Raw genomic sequence first — 25,330 nt, forward strand, 5'->3', positions numbered from 1 at the left:
CTAAAACATAGTGAGAAACTGTAGTGACTTGGGCAATCTGCTTCCAGAGCAGCATCACAATGTTAGAACTGAGTCCTGATTTGGAGAGAGTTGGCCAAAGCTATGATGGGGATCCTCAGCGTTTTTTTTTTTCTTCTTCTTTTCCCTTTCCCTCCCCCAAATCACTTAAATAAATAAATATATAAACACACTGTGGCTTACATATATATATATATGGGAGTCCATATCTAAATGGGAGCCGCAGTGTGTTAATTATAGTCCCTTCCCATTTTGTGGTGCTTACAGTGAGTTAGACCTCAAGGACATGCTCACCTTTGGGATGGCAGGTGAGAATTTCACTGTGCAGAAGGGAAGCAAGGGACTATTGCTTGCCTTCTCACTGCTGGCTGCACTCCAGTGTTGGTCATCTGTGTGGCAGGGATGCTCTTGCTGCTCAGGAAGTTGTGCCGTAGGCATGTGGGTGTGTAGGACAGACTGCATGCCAGAGCTCCTGTGTGGCCAGCTGTGAGCCACAGCCCCAGCTGCCCTTGTTGAGCCTCTCCAGGATGAGGCATGCAACACAATGCTTGCTTATTTGTGAAGCCGTGCTCAGCTCCGGAACCTTTCTATAGCTGTAATTCATGCCCCTACCCCTCCAAATCAGCACTCAAACCCACTCCTGATCCTTTCCCTGCAGTTCCAGTTCTCCAAATGGATCTCCAGACTTGTGATCCTGACCTCCAGTATCTCTGAGCTTGGTTATCTGTTATTATCCATCAGCTGCGCCAGATGCAGAGGTTCCTGGAATGGGAGGTTTGGGATGTGCTGCACCTGGGAGCTTAAGTTGTGTTTATGTCTCACTCAGGAGCTCCTTGCTCAAAGAAAAGAACAGTTTGTCCTCTCTTAACATAAGATGTGCATCAATGTGGCTGATGTTTCTTTGAAACAAACAACAACAAAAAACAACTAGCCCATTTAATTTATTTCCCTCAACCTCCCCCCTTGGGTGCTCTTCTCTCAGCTTGTGGGTGTTTTATTTTTCCCCATAATAAGGTTTGGAATGGTCCAAGAATCATGAGAAATATGAAGAAAACATTTTTTTTCTTGCAAATTTATTGACAAGCAAGATCAGCATGTAGCTTAAACAAAATGATTCTCATATTACTGTAAGCATTAAAGAATAAAAAATATACAAGAATCCTGAAAACATAAGTGATATCAATAGAGTGGCTGAACATGGAGGACTGAAAAGAGTCATGCTCATCGTATTTGGTCTTTGTTCTGTGGTTACAACAAAATCTTTAGCAATGGAGGCTCCAAACAAGCCTTGTGAAAAACTGAAAATGTTGAGGGCTGTAACTGCATTATACATACGACAGTTTTCTTTAACCTGTGTTAGAAATGGATACTTCCATAGCTTACTGCAAAAATCTGTTTTGGCTCTCGCCTCTTCTGCCTTGTACTATTTTCATCCTGAGATGAGAATGTTGGTATCAAATACTATGTTAAAATCAAAAAGTGGGCTACAGAGTGCATTTGGAGATAAAATTACCACTAGAGGGTAGGGTCTAGTGACTTCTCCAAAAAAGTGAATTGCAAAGAGGAACAGCATCAGAACCACCATGTGAGAATTCTTTCCTTCAGAATCACTGAAGCATGCAAGCAGCTCGCTGGGCTTGAATAGTTTTAGGAATCTGTAGTTTTAAGGAAGTTGGACTGAGTATGTTGTTTTAGTTAATAATCTAAATAATTTTTCACAGTAAAATCAGCACAAGCAACAGTGATGCCATCTTCGTTAGTCAGCCTTGCTGCAATGGTGTAATCCCCCTGTATGAAGCAAAAACAGAGCAAGAGATTGGCCCACGAGTAGTAAATCATTGCTTCTGGTTTAGGAGTGAGTGCTCTTCCTAGAAACAAAATAACACTTTTCCCCTCCTGTTCCTCCAAAATATTTTCTGTCCGAATGCGTTTCAGAACTGGCGGAAGAGTTGCCTATATTTTCTGCCAAAGTGTTCTCATCAGAAATATCAATGCTGACAGCACAAGTTTAAAATTAAAACAGTGCATGGGGAACAAAATGTTTTGATGCATAAAAATTCCTTTTAAATCTATGTAGCTTATCATGTTTCTTGTGAGCAAGCACAGTTCAGGAACAGGAATGGGAAGAGGTGCTCAGTTGTCTGGCACTTCTTTCTTTCTTGGATCTTGTTGTGCAGCGTGTATGTTTTTATAGAAGATGGAGACTTGGAGATGTGTGTGTATAAATGAGTCAATCTGTGATTAATTCTTATGTGGTAAAAACAAGAGGTAGTCTAGAATCAAACTGTGCAGTTAAAAATACTAATAATTTCTTTCCCCTTCCCTTCCCGGAGGGAGGTTGTATTGGTCAAAGCCACCCTCTCCAGTAGAGAAGGAGAAGCATGGCAGGGAGTTGACAAGCCTCAATCCAACAGAGTGAGAGAAAGAGGTGAACTAGATTTCATCCTCTTTGGATTACTAGCATTGTGGTATTTTTCAGTGCTCTCTGCAGTTTGGAAGAGAACAAGTAAGGGTAGGCATGCCAGCAGCAGGGGAGAGCTTGGCAGAAGTGGCCTTGAATTATAGAAAGCTCTTACCCTGCTCAGGGCATTTCTGGTTGTGAAGCAGAGGGTAGCACAGCTAGAATGAGTTGGGCTTTTCTCCATTTGTCTTTCATCGTGGGATTTCTAAGGCAGTAACTGGCCTGTTTTCTCGCAGAGTGGTTCAAGCTAAGCATAACATCCAAATTTAGAAAGAGGCCCAATGGCAACACACTCACGAGAATATAGCCTTGTTATAATTGCTGTGAAGATTGTGTAAATGTCCCTTAGGCTGGTCAGATGAGACTACTTTGGAATGAGCAGAAGCTGATTGCTGCATGGAAGGATAGTGTTATTTGCCTGATTGATTAATTAACAGTGAAAGCTTCCTACTCCTTTCCTCACAAGCATGTTAATTCTCCAGAAGTTTATCGTTTAATTCATAGAAGTGAGTTTTTAGTAACTCATTTTTGTAGCTCATTAGTGACTAAGTTTTCTCATCCTTCAGAATAATATTTTCCTCATGGGTAAAAATTGTTATTAAAAGAAGATAGTGAACAGTCTTAGAATTTCTGACTCCAAATGCAGCTAATTTTCCAAGAATTGGAGTTCTGCTGCTCTGTGTGCACGTTTCAAAGTTTCTTTTGATATGATGACCTATGCCTAGGTTTCTATAGAGCCTTTACTATGGAAGTGCCATCAGTATTTAGCAAAGCTGCTCCTCGAACAGGATGCTGGCTGATACAAGCTTGGACGTTCCTGTGTGAGGGGCTGGAGGAGAGAAGGTGTTACTTGACATGGCGTCTCTAAGCATGACATTAAGGAAAGTACATTTGTGAGGATGGGACAACAGCCTGCATAAGGGAGCCCAACTCCCTGTGTGAGTGCCTGGAAAGTGAAGGTTATGGTTGCTGCTATCACCAAGGGATGACTGAGATGTATGGGCAGTAACTGTCATTACAGAGCCTTGATCCTCCCAAAACTCAACTATCTTCATTCTTGCCTGTGCAAGACTCAACGGTCCAGGACTCAAGTTCTTGCTCTGTATCCCTATTATGATCCTGTCTTTTTCTTTTCTTGTGCTTGGACCATTCCAGCACAGATCAGGCCTTAGACTCTCCTCTTTGAGGCTGTAACGTAGGTTCTTTGTCAGGTGCTGAAGAAGTGGGCATTATTGCTATACTTCTCTGTGTAAGCAAGTCTAGAGGGTGTCTGACCGACTGAAGTGTGTGCTTCCATTTTATGTGACTAGAAATCATTTTTTATAGGCTGGTTAAATACAGCTTGAAGTTGTGCCCAGTTAAGAGGGATCATGGTGCTTTCAGCATTTAAGACCTATTTTGCTTTCAGTGTAATTGGGTTGAGATTTAGGAAGGAGACTTAGCTGAATGTGAAGAAGGCTGCTTGTAAAGAACATCTGTAGCGGACAACTCGATCAGAGTAGTGCCAAGAGTACTGCCTGCTTTCTCACCTTGCTAACAAATTCATCTTATTCCATGAGTCCAAAGAAAGTGCTCTTGCCCCCATAGCTTCTACTTACACTTAAAGCTTAGAAGACACCTGTCTCTGTATCTAACGCCGTATGTGCATAGTGGATCAGGTGCAGTTGCAATAATTACCTAAATTGCCTTCATAGCTTGTGAGGATGAATGAGCATCTCCAAATTGTTCAGCCCACTAAGGGGTGAGCTGAACCGCAGCCTTGGTCTCTCAGAAATCCCTTGGAGGAGCTGCTTCATTTGTTGTCAGTTTCAGAGTAATAGAGGGGGAGTCAACTAAAGAACTGTATGGCTGCATGGCTTAGTGCTGGTAGAGGAGATCTGCTATCTGAAGAAAACCTGCCTGTCGGGATAATGTTGGCTCTCCATGCTCTAAGCATAGCCTCTTAATTTTGTATTGAAAAGACCAGCCATGCTGCAATGTGCCAGCTGGGGGAGCTTGGAATATGCTGGCAATCATTGCTGATAATCTTCTGATTGTATCTCCTCCAGAAAGCCCTTTTGCTTCAGAGCACAGTGGTGATGAACTTACCTGTGGGATTTCTTTGATTCCCAGTGTAACTGGTCCCTCGTAGTAGAGATGTTCTGGAAGCAAAAATGATGATGGATGATTAGATATCATGCAGCACATTTCGGAAACAAGCAGCTGAGAGTAGATGCTTTTTTGTAATAGCACTTAAATATGCTCCAGTGACAAGTGTTACAGAACTGCAAAGTGCTCAATATGTAGTCTTGCAACAGCTATCCCCAGACAAATGTCAGGACACGTAGTGCCTTACGGGGAAGGCAGTGCCTGAGCTGAAGGAGATGGAGGAGGGAGCCCTGGCATTGCACAACCAGGTGGTTGTTCCTGTGTCAGCATGCCCCTACAAATGGGGAAATGGAAGGGGAGCTGAAAGTTGCTAGACATGAGTCCTTAGCATGATCTGTTCAACACCTGGAGATGCAATAGTTGAACTATGCTTTTTCTTAAAGTTGTCAAAATGATGATCTGAGCTGAGTGTTTCTGTAGGTGTAGAGTTCTGACTGCTTGCTGAACATGACCTTAAAATAATAACATTTATCTTGCTATTGAGGGAGCGTTCACCGAGTTACTTGGTGTGCTAACGCCATCACAAATTGTGTTGGTGACTGGAATAGAGCCCAGGAGTTGCACCTTCTGATCTTTATCTCCCTAAATGTGAGACACACTTGCTTTTCGCTGTGGAAGAAGGAACAACTTTAGCATTAATAGACCGACTTCACAAACTTCTGCAATTCCTCCTACTTTTTCATAGCTTACTGGGCCAAACTGTGTAGACATGACTGAAAATAAAATTTGTAGATGTTTTGGTACAGAATTTCTTACACAACTTGCCCTGTACCAGTCATGGAGAATGAAGAACTGTTTAAAGATTCTCTTTCATAGGTGTCATGAAATATTCTTTACTTTGACAGTGACAGTGGAATAAGTGTTTCGTCATATTTAAGTATGCACTGGCATCTTGATGCTTGTCACTTCTAGAGAGATGATTTAGTCCAGCATCGCTGTGTTTCTTTAAAATGTTTCTTGTTAAGGAATGGACAAGAGGTTTGTCATGTATTTGTCACGTGGTCCATCCCACCATACAATAGGTGTCTGAAATGGAAATCAGTCCTCAGAACATCTTCCCCATATATTGTGAAATATTAGTCAATGCCTTCATTTAACAAACTTAAAAGAATCACGACTGTAGTATGCACCAGAAAAAGAGGAGAAACATGAGACATCATGTTTCATCAATGTCCTACACCTTTGTATTAATAAGAAGTTTGGTGATGCCTTGGTGACTGTGGAAGGTAGAGAAGTTGCAGGACTTCTAAATGTGTCTCTGAATAACCTAATACCAAAACTAAGAATACACTCACAGTGTGCTGACTTCTCACTCTCAAACTCTTAACTGTATAACAGCACTCCTTTTCCTCTGCTTCCCTGGCCACTTCACCTGAGCCCCAAGGAGTCTTTTTCTTTTCAAAGAGCAATTGCCATCACTGTTTGCTGCTGTGCATGAAGAAAGAGCCCTGGAGTCTGACACATCTCTGCTGCAGAGAGTGGTGACTCAAGAATCTTAAAAATACAACACAGCCCACTTAGTTCACAACTTACTAGAACCTAAATAGGAGTTTAAAGACACTGCATACTGCATGATGTATGTGACAAGTGACTTGCCTGGGACTTGGGCCATATGTGTGTGGAGGTGAGCTAAGGCTTACTGTGAGTTGCGCCCTTGGAATGATGCAGACTCTGCCATGGTTCATTTTGTGCTTTGTATACACTTACTTTCAGTATGAAGCCTAAAATAAGCCTTGTCTTTCTCTTCTTCAATTAGTTCCGAGCTTAACAAATCTTAGATGACAGCAGAGGAGGGTAGAGAAGAAACTGGGCTAGGAATCATAACCTTTCTCTGAAATCCTTTTTCTCTGGGATATGGAAGTTCCTCTTGGATCATGTAGTCCTACCTAGACTGCTGGAAAGCTGTCCAAAATCAAAATGCAGAGAAACAGCATCCAAGTTCTGCAAAGCCTATATTTAAAATGAAATAAGAGGCATCAGGCCATTTGTTTCTGAAAGGATGGCAACGTTTGGGTCTTTCTGGTGGTGCCTGGTGTCCAGTGACAAGCCAAGAGGCAATGGACACAAACTGGAACAGAGGAGATGCTATCTGAACATCAGGAAACAGTTTTTCTTTGAGAGTGATCAAGCAGTAGCACAGGCTGCCCAGAGAAATTGTGGAGTTTCCATCCTGGGGGATAGTCAAAGGCTGTGTGTGTATAGTCCTGGACAACCTGCTCTGTGAGGTGCTGCTTGAGCAGGAAGGCTGGACCAAATGTGAGGTCCCTTCCCAACTCAACTACTATGTGGTTCTGTGACTCTTGTGACCCTCCTTACTTCTGTGATTATGTAAAAGGACTGTGCTTTTTGAAAGTATATTCTGACTGGAAAGCAAAAGCAGTTTTGAGACCTGCCAGAGAATAATACAGAACTGAATTTTCTTGTTCATACTCTTTCCTGACTATGGCAACCTTCTCAGTGCCTACGCTGGCTGAATCAGGCTTCTCCAAGTCCATTCAATGTTTCTCTTGCATGGAGATTGTAATTCCAGAAAAGTAAGCATCCTCAGAGGCTTTAAGGACTGTAGTTTATCACAGCATCCTTCATACAGTCATACACACTTTCCTCCATTGAAAGAAGATGTACACATCTGTTGCAGTAACTGTAACTGTCACAAACACTGAGCTTAGCTCATTGACAAAATTCTGTGGTCTTTATAGAGAAAGCCCAGATGCTTTTATATTTGCATAAACACATGACTGTTTGCTATTTATATGATTGGGAGAAATACAAATTGTGGCTACATTTTTCTCATTAAAATTTCCCCCAGTGTTTTTATTGGTCTGATACATGATAGCATGGAAAGTATGCTGTCATTAGTGATATGCTTTTACTCCATGTTCAGCCCTTTTTCCTAGAGACTTAACTGCAGGTCATTTCTGTAGAGGATCCTGAGAAACGTTTCTAACGTACCATTGATTCAAGGTGATATTATTGTATTTGCAGCAGCTTTTCACTGTTCCTTCAACCAAAAGTAACCTAGTCCCTGTAAGCAAACAGGCCTTTAGTATCTTCCAGTCTGATGCAGAGCTTTCAAATGCGTAAGAACTTCCTCAGAACTACTTGAAGTTACCAGTTACCATTTATCATGAAGATGCCTCTCATTCCCGACAAAACACCTATAATGAATTTCTCACTCCTCTTTCTCAAATCTTCCTTGCACTGAAAATCTTAAACGTTCTCACACTCTTGTACTATATAAAGGCCCTGTACATCTGCACCCACCTCTTCTTTTTCTATGTCTTAAATCTTTTTAGAGCTTAAATGCTCCATGTTGGAGCTCTTCTAGGACACGATCTTGCACCCGTGCAATTGACACAAAACTTTCGTGAATTTTAGGGATGCAGGAATGAACTGAATAACTGCCAGCTATAGATATACAGTCGAGTGAGAAAAATGTATATAAATACATAGCTTGGTGAGAAACATCCACTCTCTTTACTGGAGAAGAGAATGTGAGATGAAGGGGCCAAGCAGGATGGCTTTGTATATCAATAGACCTAGCTTTGTCAGAAACATGTACCTAAACTCCAAGTGATACTCAGCTCTGAATCTCATGCGTTATTCTCTATTTTTATTGCCAGATACTATTTCAGAACATGCTCACTGTAAAACCTACTGAAAAAGTCAATGAAATATGGAGTGGAGTTTTAAAGTCAGGGCTGTATTGTCTGTGAGTGTGAACTTGCAGAGTTATGTTTAAGCCTGCAGGTTGTGGTTGGCACTCTACAAAATATTATCATTTTAAGCCTTTTTTCTCTGATTTTAGTGATTGCATTAGGAAATCTGTTAAATATTACATAACTGTTTTATTTTGGGGAAATAGAGAATACCAGCACTTCTTACTGAAAAAGAGGAAGAGCTGAGCTCATGTTTTAAAACAAAGAATTTAGCAAGTTGGGTTGCTGTTGTTGTTCTTAAGTGAACAATGGCTTATTTCTTTGAAACCTTTGAGTTTTTGCAACTTCACCAGAGAAATATAGCTCCAAAAAATACTTCAGTGCCTTACTTAGGAGTCCCAGTGAGCTGTGCCAGATGTGAGGTTTGCTTAACATACATACTAACCTCCAGCTGTACCAGGTCTCTTAAAGTATCTCTTAAAGTCATTTCAAAGTGCTAGCATTACAGGACAAAAAAAGGTGTTGGTAAGGGAAAACCCTAAACTTTGCCAATTCCATCTTATATCAATCTCTTTTAATTAACACTTTCTCTGTTCTTGATCCACACCAATGAACCAACAGAGTCATCGGCAGAAGTATGTTCTGTGTCATTTTGGGAAAGGGAAGCACAAGTCCTCCTTGTGGTGGGTAAATGCATTTGGTGTAGAGCAACTTTAAACTCAGGTCACATCTGAACAGATGTTGGAAATACTGTCTGTAGACAACAGTGAAAATAAGGCTCCAAAAGGGCTATCGGTCCTTTCACAATGTTGTCTTTCTGTGTAGGCTTTAGGTCAGGCTTATAACTGTGCTAATATGGTCAAAATACAGCTGTGCTGAATTGCCTCAAACAGGTGAGGTGTTTTAAAGAATGTGAGATGTATGTCCTGGCCCAAACTTAGGGATGCTTCTAAAGGAAGATAATATTCAAACAAGCGACAGTGGTATTATATCATAGTGCACTTCAACTAGTAGAAACAATCACCTGTCAGTCCAAGATTTAGGGATTGAAAACCCCAGGAGATTTTAGCTTTGTAGTTTAATGTGAGAAGAGCAGTTTGTTCTTGGCTCAGGACCGGCTCCACTTCTTAATGTGTTCCCAAAAGGATGTTATTAAGTATCTCATCAGAGGAAGATAGTTTTTCACTAGGAATATGGCGTTTATTTTTTTCCTTATAATTCAGTACTCAACTGAGGAAAGCTGCAATTTTTTTAATTCTGTCTGGCTTACAGGATTTACATAATTGGTTGCTCATGCAGCATGTCTCTATTATTCTTTGTGGTATTTCTATGGGGTGTGAAATGTTTTAGTAATTTTCCAGGGGTTGTCTTAGCATTAGTACTGTGTGTGGCAATGAAGCTCACAGCCCATGCACGTGAATTGGTACGGTGTTATCGTGATGGAGATGAAGGTGAATGGAAGAAAAGCAGAATTCCTGAAACTTTCTCTAACAGCTCTGTGGCAAACTTCTCTGCGATTCTACTTCTTTAGCCAACAAAATGATTGTGACATAGAAGTGATTTCAAAATAGTGACAATAGCTCTTCCAGACCTGCTGTGGCTGTCTGTGCCCTATCTGGCCTGAGTCATGGCAGAAGAGTCCCTGCAGTGCCCAGGCTCACTTGAGACCAAAGAGTGGTCTGTGCACAGCTAATGCTGCTGAAAACCAACTGCAGCACTGGTTGGCAGTTTGACTGACAAGAGCTATAAATCATCTGACAGCAGCATAGACACATGGTGGGCAGAAACAAGATGCAAAGCATAGATGGTTTCTACATTCCACATTCTACACTGATCCAAATATCCTTTTCAAGCATAGTTCTTGTTAATTTGTATTAGGAACTGCCTTTAAGAACAGGAAGTATTATTTGCTTAGTAGTAAAGAATGTGTTCAGAACGCCTTGTTTGTTTGTTCAGCCCTTCCTCAGACAAAAATAAAGGCCAGTTCTGAAATGCTTTTTGCTCACATGACAACCACGTGGCTATAAATAGGGCTTATGAACCCCTCTGCTGTTGGATGTGGTCGCGTAACCAAAGTTATTTTTTATGGACTTGAAATCCCATATGTGTGCAATATTCTGTGATTAAAAGAAAAGCGAGCAAGCAGGTTAGAGGAAAAGCATGCTATCCTACTGTGTTTCTGCCACCCGTTAACATGCTGTTGAAATAAACATAACATTACAATATATTGGTGCGTTCAGTAGCACAGCGGGTGCATACTGCTTGCAGTACTCAGTAGCCATCAGACATTTTAGAGTGCTACCTAAATTACCTCCTTTCTTCTTGCCACAGAAAATTAGCTTAGTAATGCCTGGTCCACAAAGTGTCTCTGAGTAGCTTAAGACAGTCTTCCCATTTATGATCAGATCAAGCTTGACATACAGTTCCTTGATGCTTTGTCCTGTACAGAAAATAGGAGGAGTGCTTAGAGAAAATGCAAGGTTACACAGGCTTGTAAATTTATGTATTATTTTTTCCCCCCCTGCCCCTCGTTTAAGCAATTATACATTTTTTCTTCACCGAGAACTCCTGAAACATAGAAATCTGTGCTTCAGGAACAGTTCTCCCAGTCCCTCATATACCTTGACAAGGGACATGGTAGCTTACATGGTAGTATTTTAAACTGTGGTCATGACCATTCTCTGGCATAGGAAAGGTTGTGTCTGTAAACCTAAACTTTCTTCCTGTCTCTAGCAGTGTGATCAAATCTAGTGAGCTCTTGGGAGCAGCCCCTGGCCTGTACCTGCTGCTTGGAAAAATGTCCCAAGCCAGACTTTTGCTATGAACCAGCAAAGCATCTAAGTAGTGCTGCAAGGTTGTTTGTTTGGGCCCTTATAGACAAGCTAGTGAGGCTGCCAGATCTAGAGGCAGGTCCTGTAATCTGAGTTGTTGGAAAGGTATTTGCAAATGCCTGTACTGTGGTGTGTGGGCTTGTTTAACTTTGCAGCCACCTGATAACAGATGCTCCCCAGGCAAAAGGGCAGCATATCCATTGAGAGGATGACCTTTGCATATAAGAGGGCATTCCAAAGTGCTAAAAGATGCTCGCCTTAGAAACTCATGTTTAGTTCCAGGAGTATGCAGCAGTGCACTCTCATTTGTTGTAGCAGCAGAAGGTGAGCTTGGGGCCAAAAGGGTGGTAAGAAGTTGGCTTGTCCATGGTACGGTCAAAAGTCAAGCCGTAACTAATATTAACTTGTGCACCCAGACCCTTAGCTCAAATGCAGTACTGATTTTGACCTTCAGTTGCTGCTCAGGGAAGTGCTGAAGGATGTAATTCTGTGGTGCTGACACAAGGGTGTGGGGTCTGAAGCCATCTCATTCAAAGAGACTCTCTCCAGATAACTTAGCTGTGAAGACAAGCCCTAGAGCAGTCCCCACCTTGGCTCTCCCCACTTAAAGATGAAGGGTAGGAGAGGAACGAGGACTGACAACTCTGTGACTTGCTGAGTTACATACACAGTTTGAGGCAGGACTGGTAACATACCTGACACTCTTGTAGCCTCACACCAGTTTTGAAATTTCTCAGAAATGAAGTATTGTTTTTACTTTATAGGAGGTTGCTACCCTTACTTAATACCAGTGCTTAAACAGACCTGCTTACAGCACAAGGAAATAGGAACTCACTTACTTAGGACCATTGCAGCTCTAACATCAAAGGTGTGGGTTATGACATCTGAACAACGGTCAATGCTGAAAGCGAAGTCTTGCTGGGGATCTGTCAGGAAAAACAGAGCAGTGAGTAACAAGTTGTTTTTGTATATAATGAGATACTGACTGTATAGAAAACAACAGTAGTACGAAAGTGTCATAAAAACCAAATTGGATATTTTCTAGATATTTTCCATGATAGACTCAGAGCTCTTACACCCTGTGTTTAATAGTTATTTCTGTATGAAGTTGACTCGGTGGTTGTCTGGGAATCTAAATCCTGGCGTCTGGAAAGTCCAAAAAGGAAAAACAGATAGTGTGGCTGAGATCCTGCAGTGCTTCGTGCTGGGCCCACCACCATGTGATATTTGTAACCTGGGAAATATTCTGCATTTCTTTTCTGGGAGACTTTAGCAGAGCTGGGGACAAGGGGAGCCCTACAGCTGCTGATTGACGCAGATGTGGCTGTTACTGCTTTTTGTTGTGCCCTTTTCTCAGCATGAAGCTCCACAACTGGAACAAACATTTGTACCTTCTCCCTTCCTTCCCTTGGCTCTGTGCTATGCCCGAAGGCTCGCCAACGTGTCACTTTCTGGTGACAGCAGCAACAACTGACAGCTCCGTTGCTGTTGGCACTGCTGCAACCAGCGGCACAAGAAAGAGATTTCCAGAGCCGTGGCTGGAGGTGGAAGATGTGGCTAGTATGGCTGCGTGTCACCTAACCTATGGGTGTTTGCTGTAGCAGAGCCTTAAGGCCTGTTTTAGGCACGTGTTTGGCCCTACTGCATCTTCATGGCCTGCCTGTGCATCTGTCTCTCTGTGGAAACTGAAGAAGCTGGAGGGATGATGGGCCCAGGCCCATGATGTGGCATGCACAGAAGCAGCCGCAGGCTCCACGCTTTAGAGAGAGCTGTTGGTGACAAATTATAGACTTGGAAAATGAATTCTGTTTCTAAGTTATTATGGCTTGTGCTTTGAGGTGATCATCTTACTGAATGGAAAATAATGGCTTGGGAGAATTTTGCTTTGATGCTGTGGCGTAACTTGAGTCAGTGTCTTCTGTGCGGCTGAGTTAGTGTGTCTGTAGTGCTTCAGCTCCCTGCCTGGCCCTGTTTTTGCAGCAGTGTCCTACTGCTGTAGCAGCTACCAGGGACCAAGCCTGAGTGACCGAGGCCTGTTTATCTAGAGGGGAGCACCAAGGGAATGAAAGCACCAGGAGGACCTGGCAATGTTAGCCAGACTTTGCAGCCCGTGAGTTGTCAGCATGGTCCAAGAGGAACTCCCAAGTCCTAACACCTGACAACTTTAAGTTACTGTTCAGAAGAGAGAGGTAAAAACCTCTAGCATTCCTTGTAGCTCTGTACCTGAGCTGTATTTCTGCTTCCCTAACACTAAAGCTACATGAACTGCTTGGGGCAAGAAGCTGGTGCCTGGAGTTGTTCATGAGCTGCCCAAATGTGGCAGGAGTTAGAGGACTGTCTGTCCTCCCCTTCCACAATCCTGTCAGTTCTTGCTTTGTTATTGCAGCTTCAGAAGTTCCCATAATCGAGTTTCCTGCTCTAGCTGGAAAGAGACCCAAACTTCCCTTTTTTTCCCAGGGCCGTTATACCTGCTTCCTCTCTGGTCTCTACCACCTCTCAAGGCTTGGTTTTCCCTTTGCTCTGGACTTCTGCAAGATTTTCATTTCTGTTCAGTTCTGGGTTTGGTGTGTGGTGCGAGGATAAGGTTCAGGAAACAGCTGCTCAAATCCTGAGCAACTTGGAGATTGGTGCCTACATACAGCACTGGTTATCAAATGACAGCAGTTGTCAGTCCTGTAACGTCCAGAATGGAACAATGGTCAAAGATGGCACTGCAACAGCAACATAGATCATGATCTGTTTCTTTTCAAAGAGACTAGGCTGTGCTTTAATCAACAAATAGATTTGTGGTACTGGGGCTAAAGGCACTGTTGTTCTTTCAGCGTGATTTGTTTCTTTCCAAAACTGTTTGATGGAAAGGGGATTTTCATGAAAACAAGCTTTGCTGGAAAGAATGGGTTTCTTATCAAGAACCTGACCTCAGGATTGCTTTAGTTTGGATGTCTCCTATCTTTTTTTTCTTATGGATTGAGCTCTTTAGCCAGGTGACCAGTAATATAACCATGGTGTCTCCTCCTCCATCCTCAGAGATGCAGTACAGAGGAACACTGATGTATCCAGACAAGTGACAGTACCTGACAAGTACCTGTTCCCCAGAGAAGAGGAAACGTGTGTGAAAGCACCAACATGAAATATTCCAGAAATATTTATATATTTATGAATTAGAGCACTTGGATTTTATGTTGTTGCTCTGTTGCTGTGAAACCAACTTTTCTACTGGCAAAAAACAAACAAACAAACAAAAAAAACGAAAAAAAACCCCAAACCCAAACAACAAAAACATGCAGCAAAATAACCAACAATTAATTTTATGACCATCTTCCTGTGGAAATTCAGGCTAACCAGCATCCTAGATACTGCTGTGTACATTGCAGACTCCTGCTGAAATCAATTGAAAGGAAGGCTGTTTTGCTAAAGCTATGGTGCCAGGGAGTCTGGATTCCAAAAAACGTAGGCAGAAAGGGTACTGCTAAAAGGAGATTAAAGGAAATAGTATTAATTTTCTTAACCATTTCATATGCGAAGATGCTTGTAGATTCAGTTGTGCACTGGGACCAAAGGTAGTGTGCCTCATTCCTCTTTCCTTAAATATTGAGGAGTGCCTCGTGTGACAAAAGCAACTTGCCATTTTTTCTGTTGCACAACTGTGAGTCACTGTTTCTCTCTTATGGAGGTTTAATACTTACTCTTCCTTCTTGCTTCAATCTGAAGCGAGCTGGTTAGACTGAAAAAAAAAATGCATGTTATGTCTTTCACATGTGCAGAGCAATAACATTTACCATTAAATCTCTCAAACACGTGGGGCTGCCCTTCAGCCTTCCACTTCCCTGCAACATTTCATGGTGCACAGTACTGTATGTTCCCAGACTTCCCTCCACCCACTCCCTTCAATCTGCTCTCTCTTCCATAATTAAAGTAGAAACTCTTCAACTGGTTGCAGAGTTTTGCTTTTCCAGTTCAGCTTTGATATATTACCAACACTTAAAACGTTGATGGAAATTTTGCAAACATGTTGAGGTTTATTAATGAAAATCTGCTTACTGAGAGGGGAAAAGGGGCATCTAGAGTGTCTCTTTATATTCACGTGAGAAAAGTTTGGGTTGTAACATTTGTAGTTTCATAAAGGTGGGCAGGAGCAGGATTTTGACTGAAAATTCTCTCTGCTGCTGCTATGTCCCTCAGAGCCAGAGCTGCCAGACCATTAACAGCATTATGGAAACTGCATGGCTGAATACGAAGCACTTATTATTGTAATTTCGCTGGGCTACTCGGAAACAATTTGTCTTTTCTTCTTCCCTCTCCCTTATCTTGTAAACAATCACTGGCTTTACTGTCATCTGAATCTGCTCTTAAACCCCACTGCTTCCATATGAGTATGAAAATCAGTGGTTATGATTGAACTAAGAGCAAGTAGGTGAGCTCTGCTTGCAAAAAAACATATCTGTAAGTCTTGCAGTGGTGAGAAAACTCTCCAAGTTGGTAAGCTTTGTGTCTTTCAAATTCACAGTTAGGAGAAATTGGGTGAAAGTTGTGGAGTTAGGTGGAGTTATGTAGCTGGGCTTGCTTAGGGTCGAACAGACAGGTGCTAGAAGACATGTATACAAATACAAGGAAGAAACCTATTTAGTAATTACCCAACAGTCTTCATCTTCAAAGCTGTTAATAAAATTAAATCATTAGTCCTTACGTCCTTACAATATTCAAGGTGATAAAAGGGAAGGAAAGAATGAGGAACTATTTAAGATCTCAGATTCTGTATCCATTTGACATTTTTCCTTTAACGCCTATTTAAATAAACTAACTTGAATGCTTAGCGTTGTATTTGACACTGTGGAATTTATTTACAAGGTACTGAGGAAGAAAGTCCAGCTGAATTAACAAGTTTCCAGTTTCACTTAGAGACTTCCATGAGTATCTTCAGTTTAATGAACTTCCCTTTGGGTCTCGCCTTCCGTGCATGCCGCAGCCATATTCAGACATGGGAAGAATGGAGACCCTCTTTTCAGAAAGGAGTGGAATAAAGTGTGACTCAAGTCAGCTGGAGCTAGTTAATCAAGATAAGGATGCTTCAAGGCACTCACTTCAGAGACAGGACCAATCTTAGCCTATCCTTAGTTTCGGAGAGGCACGCTGGCTTCCTTTGTAAGAGCTATGACTTGCTTTGTCTTCTGTACCTCCTGTATCTTTCTGACTTGCTTAGGCAACGTGGAGGTTAAGAAACAGCAAAGTCATTGTTAATGTATCCTTAACAACCCGGGGTCTGCACACTGTGAGTTAATAGCTCTGCTTCCTTTCTGATAAAACTTACATGGCTTTAGAGGGAAGCCTGAAGATTTAGTCTCAGTAAAATCTGTAAGCTAAAAACTCCTAGAATGCTAGCAAGAGAAATTTAAGTTATGGTTTTAAAAAAAAGTTCTTGCAATTTTAAAATCATTCTCTCTCGAGAACACTGAACATCAGTAATACAAATAGCAGTTGCATGCAATTACATACAGGTGTTACAAACCATGAAGGCTGTAGTTTTGGAGCTGAGTGATTCCAGCATCTTATGAAGCAATTTAAGTTAAGGACTAAGTCTCTGTCTCTTACTACTACAAATAAAGGTCATTGCTGAGTGTACCAAAAATTGCAGGTATTCAGAAACGGTAACCCAGAAGGCTGGTAGCTTCTCCAGACTTGTTACTCTTGTTACTGGGGCAGTGACTCTAAAAGTAACAGCATTTGGGGTGTGAGGACCAGATATGGGATGGGGAGCTGAACCCATGTGCAAAGATATGTGGCAGAATGAGACAAAGAAGAGATTTGCCTGGTCCCAGGCCAAGCAGCTGGCAATGAGCTGGAGGGAAGCCTCTGTAAAGGCATCAGAGGCGAGGGGCTGTGTTTGGGGGTAGGGCTGTCAACGTCTTGTGTAAAGCAGACCTTCTAAAAACCTGACTCGAGTCTCCCTGCTTTTTCCTGCCCAAAACACCTTTACTGATAGCAGACTTGTAAGAGCTGTTTGTAAGGGCTCAAGGGGATACCCAGTGTCTGAGGATTCATGGGGACTTTTCTTGCTTTTGCTTCTGGTTATATTTGGAGAGACTGTGTGCATTGCTGTGCTTTGTGTGGTATGACAAAGCTTTGTCTAAGCTTGTTTAAAAAGACAAAACTGAAAGATACTGGCTTTGAGAGATAGCACATACAGATCTGCATTTGTATTTGATAATCCTGATTTGTCCTAGTTAGCTTGAGAGAAGGAGGGAGGCAGGACAGGCTTCAGCTACAGCAGTCTAACAAGAAAATACTGCATTAATTTAGGCCCAGCAGGGAATGTATTAGAGAGAAAGTCTTTGTTCTTCTGTTCTGCTGGTAAGAAAATACCATGCGCTGCATGAGTAAGATGCATACAATAACTGCCTGTGTCCTAATCAGATCTGTCTCTCCCTTCTTCATGTGTTTCTTTATCATTCTTTATATTGTTCTACTTGAGACAGATCTCTGAGCATCAGAGCTTGCCACTAGGACTGGAGATTCACAACAGACTTATGTCAGAAATAGAAGCAAACATTACTAGAAGCTGCCCTGCTGTTAGACACATGCCATGCTCTGGGATAGCAGGCTCTACTGCTGGTTATACAGAACAGTAATCAGCAGAATATAAATGGACTAAATGTTCCCATTTTCCCAGGATGGGTTGAAATCCACCACAGGAGTGTGGCAGTAAGCTATAATTGGAATGGCATCCTCCCTCTGCTAAGGAAAGTAGCTGGGTGCCTGCCTGCCCAATCACTGCTGGATCATTTGACAGCAGCCATCTATCTTCAGGTGAAGAGGAAACTGGTGCATTGAATTATTTTCTGATAGCTTTCAAGATCTTAGTTCTTGGCAAGTGGAAGCTCTCCTGAGTCTAAAATCAGCATCTGGGATGGAACTGAGATGTGGGGTTCAGCATGTAGTGGCTCTATGCAGCATATTTGGCATCTTCTCAGTGGCTGCTGCTATTCTCAAGTTTTAGGTCATCTTCTTGATGTTGCTGCAATCATATAGCAGAAGTCATTTTGGTATTTGTGGGCTGTGTTTTCATTTTTCTTGGATTGTATCTGCTGGTTGTTAAATTGCTGAAAGAAACCTAATCACCTTCCACCCATTTTCTCTGGTAAACTGTAAGCATTGTAGGGTCCAGAGGTTTTTTGGGAACCTTCATTACAGCTCTAGGTGAGAAGATGTGGCAACATCAGGAAAACCCAGTGGTATCACATATGAATAAGCAAGGAGTCAGAAGTTCAGCAGAGCTTAATTCTTTCCACAACTTCACTGAAAGCATTACTATTGATTTTTTCTAAGTGGTTCAAAGTCTAGATGCGGAACATAATGTTTTTTGCTAAAGTGTCATAGAGGTGTGAAATTGTCTTGTGTTCTTCCTCGCCATTTACGTTTCACTAAAGACTCTCCTCTCTCTGAAATGAGGTAAAACTAAGCTGGAACAACCTAAGAGTTCACACAGAGAAATAAAGTTTTAACCCACTCTCATGGAGTGGAGAGTGAAACCGATTCATGAATTTTAGTTCATGAAGGAACCAAACTTTTTACAGGTTTTACATGGGTAGAACTAAAGCAAAGTTACACATGCACTCACATCCATGCTGCCTTGATTCTGATGATAGCTTCACTTTATTAGGAGCTGGAGCTAGAAGTGTATCTGTCAACATCTGGCCTTCCCCCTGGAGTAAGTAAGCTACACCAGATGAGTACAGCAGCCAGGCTATGACACTAAGATTGCGTGGACAGAGCAAATAAAAAATGTTTTCAAGTCAAATTCTTAAGTTCTTTGATTGTTTGCCCATTAGCAATTTATGCAACAAAAGATCAGAGGGGAGCTGGTGTCATGTGGCTTTAAATAATTTAGAAGTAGAAGCAATTGCTGGAGACTGCTTGAGGGAAATAAATAAATAAGTCAAAGAGAAGCATCTGGCTCAATCTGTCTGCCAAAAAAACGAAGAATAATAGAAAAATAACCTTCTTTTATGAAGTGTCTAGCAGAACATTTGCCCTGAAGATGCGTGAGCTGAGGATTTTTTGCACTTTTCTTTGCCAGCTGAAGCTATCAGATTACTTGTGTCCTTCATCTAAAGGATATGCATGCATGTGGCTAGCAAGGAAAAGAGACCAGCGACTTCGGTTGATGAAGAAAGCAGAAAGAGATGTGCCGTGAAATTAGTGCTGCAACAGTGACAAATTGGCAGGACTGTTTGCAAGTTGGTATCCCTGATTTATCAGGGATGGGGGTTTCATGTCTATTTAAAACAAACAAAAACAAAAAAAAAAAGGAAAAGGGTTTTAAGAGAAACAGTGTGTTCGATCTCTCAGCGTATAGGAGAAAGGATGGGATGGGCTGAATGTGTGAGGGGAACACCAGTAAGACTGAAACTATTTAGCAAGGACAGACAAATGGTCAGGAAACAGTACTAACAAGTCTACCAGTGTCCACTTTTTCATTTCTAAGCACTGAGAAGTTCCCTCAAGGTGGAGCTTAACAGGAAGGTTAACAGCTACACTGTGCTCTCCAGACGGAGCAGATTCTAAACCAGAATAACCCTGTTCATTTCAAGTATTTTTTTTTATTTTTTGCCAAGGTCCAGATCTGAGCTCATGAGTATAAAAAGCAATGCAAATGAGATTTTCTCTGTTAGTAAATGCAATCCAGTGCAAGATCATATGGAAGTGGACGGTGCTGCTCTCTCCTACTTGTAGGGTAGGGAAAATCTGCTTAGTGAACACATGCAGTCTAACTTTGTTCTCTATAGGAGAAAAATAATTCTCTCAGGGGTGCAGAGGGGCCTGCTGCTGTCTAGCAGAAGACATTAATTAAAGCAAATAGTTGCCTATATCACTAAATGTTGTTATTTGTTTGGTTTTAAACCTGTTGGTAGATGAAATTGTAAAGAAGAGTACAGTTGGTTTCCTGTAAAGGTTCTGCAGCACTGCAATATGAAATGAATGCTGATTGATTCCTCCTCTTGTGAAATTTCAGCTAGTGGCTGTTAGCTGAGCTTTGGGTGGAAAAAAAAAAAGACCAAGGTCAAATGTTATTTGGGAAATCTGTTTGTCTCTGCCTGATAGTCAGAAATCCCACGTGCCCTGAACACATTTTATAAAGCCTGAAGAATATACTTCAAGATTTAACATTGAAGGTCCTGAAGCTTTCCCTGAAATTCCATGTTATTTACTCCTGTGCATAGAACACAAAGTCCTTAATGATGGATGCTCTCCAGACCCTTCCTAAGAACCTTACACCTGACCAGTGGTCTTTTCTGCTTTGTCAAGAAATCTCCGTTTTCAGGCAGCAGGCAGCTCTGAAACCCTCGAGGTCCTAACCTGAGCACAGAGCTTTGTTATTCACTAAGAGCACTGGTCAGCTTATCCTGCCTGAAACACAAACAGCTATCCTGACCTAGCTAAAACTGTAAGATAAAGCTGTAAAAACACTTGTAAAACGTTTTTGATGCACCTGTAGCAGCAATCGCCTACTTTATTTATGCAGTGAAGAGGGCCCCATTTGAACACTACCCAGTAGCAATGTTTTCATGGTGAATTAACACAAGCTTGGATGAATGGTCCAGAGGCAGGTGCCAGCAGCTGCACTGAGGAGCTACATTTTGCAGTCTCTGACTGCACTGCACTTTGCACTTCCAGGTAGAAGCCTGACAATCAGAAACCATCAGAATCTGCTCAGGGCACTTGCTGTTGTTGCCTTCTTATCTCTCCCTTCCCACAGAACTGCCTTTTAAAATGTAGCAGGAAAGATCAAAAGTATTTTTATTGTTAAAATCACAGTGAAATTAAAAAGGACAGGAATAAGCCATTTGTGTAGCAGATTCTTTCCATGTCTCCACATAGACTTGCCAATTACAGTTCTCTTTTCTCGATCAGAGATGTTAACATGAATTGCTTTTATCTTAGGATCCCTGTTCAGGTTTCTAAAGTGATTTCTGGCCATTTGAGGTCTTCCTTCGTTTTTGTCACTTGTTCCTGGGAGGAAGAATGGCACTGATGGGAAATGTCTTGCTATTTATAGACTGTCTCGGTGTTATGTCTCCTGTGGTTATGTAGAGGAGGCAGCATAGTGTCTATTTACTTACAGCCCATCCATCTCCTAGCCTATATTTCTTGCTATGGACTTGCTGCTGAGAATTTTCATCTGTTTTCTTTTAGATTACATTCCCATCCCCTCCCTCTCCTTCCTCCCAGAGTGTGTGACTTTCACCACTGTGGTCTTGTCCAGCTCTTTTTTAATGCATGCCTTAAGTGCCTGGTCCTTGAAGGCTTGGTCTGATATGCCTGGGTGAAACTGAGGATCCCTTCCATACGATCCAGAATATGGGGTGAACCTAAGAGCTTGATGCCTGCCTGTAACATACCCCATTATAGAGGCAGGCTGCAGCTAGGGCAAGAGCTTTCAACAGGAGCTGGGACTTGCTTTTGAGAACAGAGGACTGCTATTCTTTCTGTATCTATTGTCATTTATCCATCTAAGCCTCTCTGCTACATTTATCACAGTTATATTAACTCATATTTTTAGCTTCAGTCAGATTTTTACTGCCTTATAAAAGAAAATCTGATAAACTGCAAAGCAAAAGTGGAGCACAGATCCATTTTAAATACTTGGACCAAACTCTGTTATTAATCTGCTGATAGAGGGCATCCAGTTCCAGAAATAAAGTTGTGAAGTACTTGGCTAGCATTCCCCCAACCTTCTTACATTTTACTTGATTCAACCCTGGTGCACTGATAACGTCCAAGAATTTATAGTAACAGCAATAGGGGTGAAATCCTGGTCCTCTTTGGGCCATCAGGGAATTTTTTACCCTTTTTTTTTTTTGTACTGGCAACCTCACTGTAGATATTTTATCCCCCATGGTATGCAGGTTGAAGAGTTTCACTGAGACAGAATGTCATTTATTTTGGGATTGGTTGCATTGGTTGCATTTTGGGATTTGTTGTCACAGTCCCTTTTCCCCACCTCTGGTCTGTGAACCAGGAAGGTGCTCTAGCTTTTTTTAATTCCATACCAACACCTTGAAGAAGGAGCAACAACGTGTTTTTGAGATGGTCTTCCCTTTGGAAGTATATCTGAAGTATTTGTGGGCACCTGCCCAGCATTTATGTTGTGCTTGCTGCTATTACAGAGTTTTCAGGAAGTTTGTTAGGAAAGAGTCTTGTCAAAACTAGGCATGTGATTTTTCCCTCCTGGGTAAGAGTAGCCAATGGGACATAGATAAAGAAAAAAAAAAGCTATGTTCTTCACATCTAATTATGGTTGAGAGTGAAATGAGGGGAGAGACTCTCCTTGAAAGCATGGTCAGTGTCCTTGTTACAGTTGTGAGCTGGCCAGTGAGCTCCGTGTATTCCCCCATCTAGGAGGCATTTTGGGCCCAGCCTCCTCACAAAGCCTTATAATTTTTGTTTTATGCAAGCTAAAACACTATGAGCTGGATCAGCTGGGATGTAGGTGGTGCTTCCTGTTATGAAGCTACAGGTAACCTCAGGAAAAGGCAGGGCAGAACACCATAATAGCAGCTGTGAGTGTTCCCTCAACTGTATCTGCCAGAGCTGCAAAGAGAAGAGGAATCAGGCTTCAAACAAGGAATCTGATTTAATTTGTGTATTGTTTCCAAGTCTCTGTAATCCTCCCATCTCCCATACCTGTAACTAAGAGAACAGAAACCATTCTTGTGTTGGGACCTGACTTGAGATCTCCGACTTGTGCTTCTCAAGCTGTGATTCCCTCCTGAATGAATGTACCTGTTAGTGTGGTGTGCATGGCAAACCAGATGAGTGATGTGTAAGCTTTAAATACATTTTGTTAGGTCCAGTGGTGTGCGCAGTAAGAAGCAATGCTTGACTGACACATGCCCTGCAGACAAATTTCATCATCATTTGAATTGACACAAAATGTAGCCTACGCCCCTATGTTAAGGCATCTTATGCTGAGACCTGTAGAGGGAACGGAATTGGTTTATACAATGAATTCTTACTAAAATAAAGGTAAAAGCAAAGGTCACACTCAGTAGCTAATTAAATATTTTCTAAAGCGGTATACCCATTTATAATATGTAAAGCCTGACTTTGTTCTCCTTGGAGCAGGCCTGGAAAGAATTGCATTGCAAATATTTATTTACCTCTCTTGTCCCTCACTGGCTTTATTTTAATGGGTGTGCAAAACTGCATGAAAGCTACAAGGGAGAAAAAGCCCCCCGGGAAAGCCTTTGTATCTGGATGAATTGGAAAAACAAACTCTAGGGTGCTCATTTGCCACGAATCGCTTTTCACATCACGTGCAGAAAATGAATGAAGCGTCTGTGAATCTAATTCCCTTTGTCCCAGCTGTAAAGCAGATCAGCACAATAGGAGAGGCACAAGGCCAGCAAAGCAAGAGGTGGAAAGCAGGCACCATTCAGTGAATTCATTTTCAGTCATCCCAGTGCTGCTTGCTCCTTTTCTTCTCTACAGATTTAAAGAACAAACAAACCCTGTGGTTCCTGGGAAATGCCTCTGTTAAGTGCTGCTGCTGAAGCCTCGCTGAGCATGGTGGCAGCAGCTGAGATTCCTTCCCGCTGTCACGCCGGGTCCCTTGTCACTCCAAGTGGGAGGACAGAAAGCACATCACCACAGCCCAACTGTGCAGAAGGAAACCAGGAGATCAGGGCATTGAAGAGTCTGTTGTCCCAGAGGTAAAAAGGAGAAAGATTGAAGTTCTTTCTGTTGGGTTTTTTTTTTTTGTTGTTCTTTTTTTAATAACTGAGTTTTGAGATAAAAATCTTAAACATCTCTCATGCTGAACTGATTTTTTGACAGCTGTTTAGTAATCTGAATTAGGTTACGTTATTTCCTCTCTATTATATTCCATCTAAATACATTTGGATGCATGCATGTCAACCAAACCAGCTATATGTGAAAGACAAAACATTTGAGCTGCAAAACCCAGTGCCAGCTTGGGAGTGTAACCCTTCCATTCATTGCCTGGTTTATAAAAGCACCTCTTGCTGTATAAGAACAATTCTGTTGCCTAGCTAAAAGGAAATGGAAAATGGAAATTTTAAGAATCTCACCACAGCTTTTGTAATATATCTCCAAGTTTTCCTCCTTGCAGACTGTGTGTGTAGGCCACTCTGTGCTGGCATCGATGCAAAGCAGGACTAAGATGAGAGCGAGAACATTCAATGTCTTCATGGTTGCAGTGGCAGTTTGCAGGATTGACTCTTCTGTCTCTTGCTACTCTTCTGTGGGTTAGCTGCTCCTTCCTTCCTCCAAGAGAGAAACAGGAGTTACTACATTCATGCCTGAAGAATGGTTAAGTGAGCCAATGCAGCCTCCAGATTGCCACAACGTGGTGTAAACAAGAGGCTAATCAGAATTGGAGGGTGCTGTTTCCGTGTGCTCAGACTTCTGCTTTCTGCTTCGTGTTAGTTTAAACTAATGACAAATGAGATAATAACACCTACTCGCCACGCTGCATAGCCCTGTCTTGGTGCCTGCTGGAACAGTACAGCAAACTGTTTATTTTTTCTCTCACTGCCAGTTTCTTCTCTTGAACTCAAAGCGTTTGGGTCAGGGCTTCAGACAGGCTTATTTAACCCTGCTGGCTGCAAAATGTAATCCGAATCATCCCATTTTAATCATGCAAAGTTGGACCAAATGTTGCAAGGTGGTCAGTTTGGTTTCTGTGTTTTTCTTGGTGAAAAATCTGTGTGCTGGAGGGAAGGGAGATTTGTCTGAAAAAAGCTGGCACACTGGAGAACCAGCTCTCAAAACTTTCAGGAATGAATCCTTTCTGCTTGACTCTGCTAGAGGCTGCATTTTCATTCATTTTGGTCAGTGGTTCTTAAGAATGTACGATTCAAGAGTAAACCCAGTCAAGTAAACCTTTTTCCTTCTGTTTTCCCGGTTATTCAACTGCCCAGGAGTGACACTGCATTTGTCATTCATGCTTTTTTTTTTTTTAAAGTAGTACTTCATGCATAAATTGGTGGCTTATGCAGATGGCAAAGAATGATCAGTAAGGAAAGTAGGGAGGATTGCCTCAGCCTCACTAAAATTCTCTTATTTACTTTAAGATCCAGGGTTTGGAATAGGATTTCAAAGGCAGTTGCCAAAAAGGACTTTTCTGGACAAAGTATTAAATGGAAAAAACTTACAGGCTAAATTCAACCCTAAAGCCAGTGTATGCAGTAGTG

The 25,330-nt window shown here is 41.9% G+C and overlaps 1 protein-coding gene across 1 annotated transcript; it reads right to left on the reverse strand.

Annotated features, from left to right (window-relative positions):
- Nucleotides 1-1,080: 1,080 nt before the first annotated feature.
- LY86 (lymphocyte antigen 86) lies at nt 1,081-24,505 on the reverse strand. Its single transcript, XM_042869395.1, has 5 exons — nt 24,206-24,505; nt 11,957-12,043; nt 10,598-10,726; nt 4,568-4,620; nt 1,081-1,806 (listed from the first exon to the last, which is right to left on the reverse strand). Exons 1-5 carry the CDS (start codon nt 24,324-24,326, stop codon nt 1,714-1,716), a joined length of 483 nt encoding a protein of 160 aa, XP_042725329.1. The 5' UTR covers nt 24,327-24,505; the 3' UTR covers nt 1,081-1,713.
- Nucleotides 24,506-25,330: the final 825 nt, after the last annotated feature.

This window comes from Lagopus leucura, unplaced genomic scaffold (genome assembly GCF_019238085.1).
Source record: "Lagopus leucura isolate 7727_CA_CO unplaced genomic scaffold, USGS_WTPT01 Super-Scaffold_100002, whole genome shotgun sequence".
In the NCBI taxonomy this organism is placed as follows: Eukaryota; Metazoa; Chordata; class Aves; order Galliformes; family Phasianidae; genus Lagopus; species Lagopus leucura.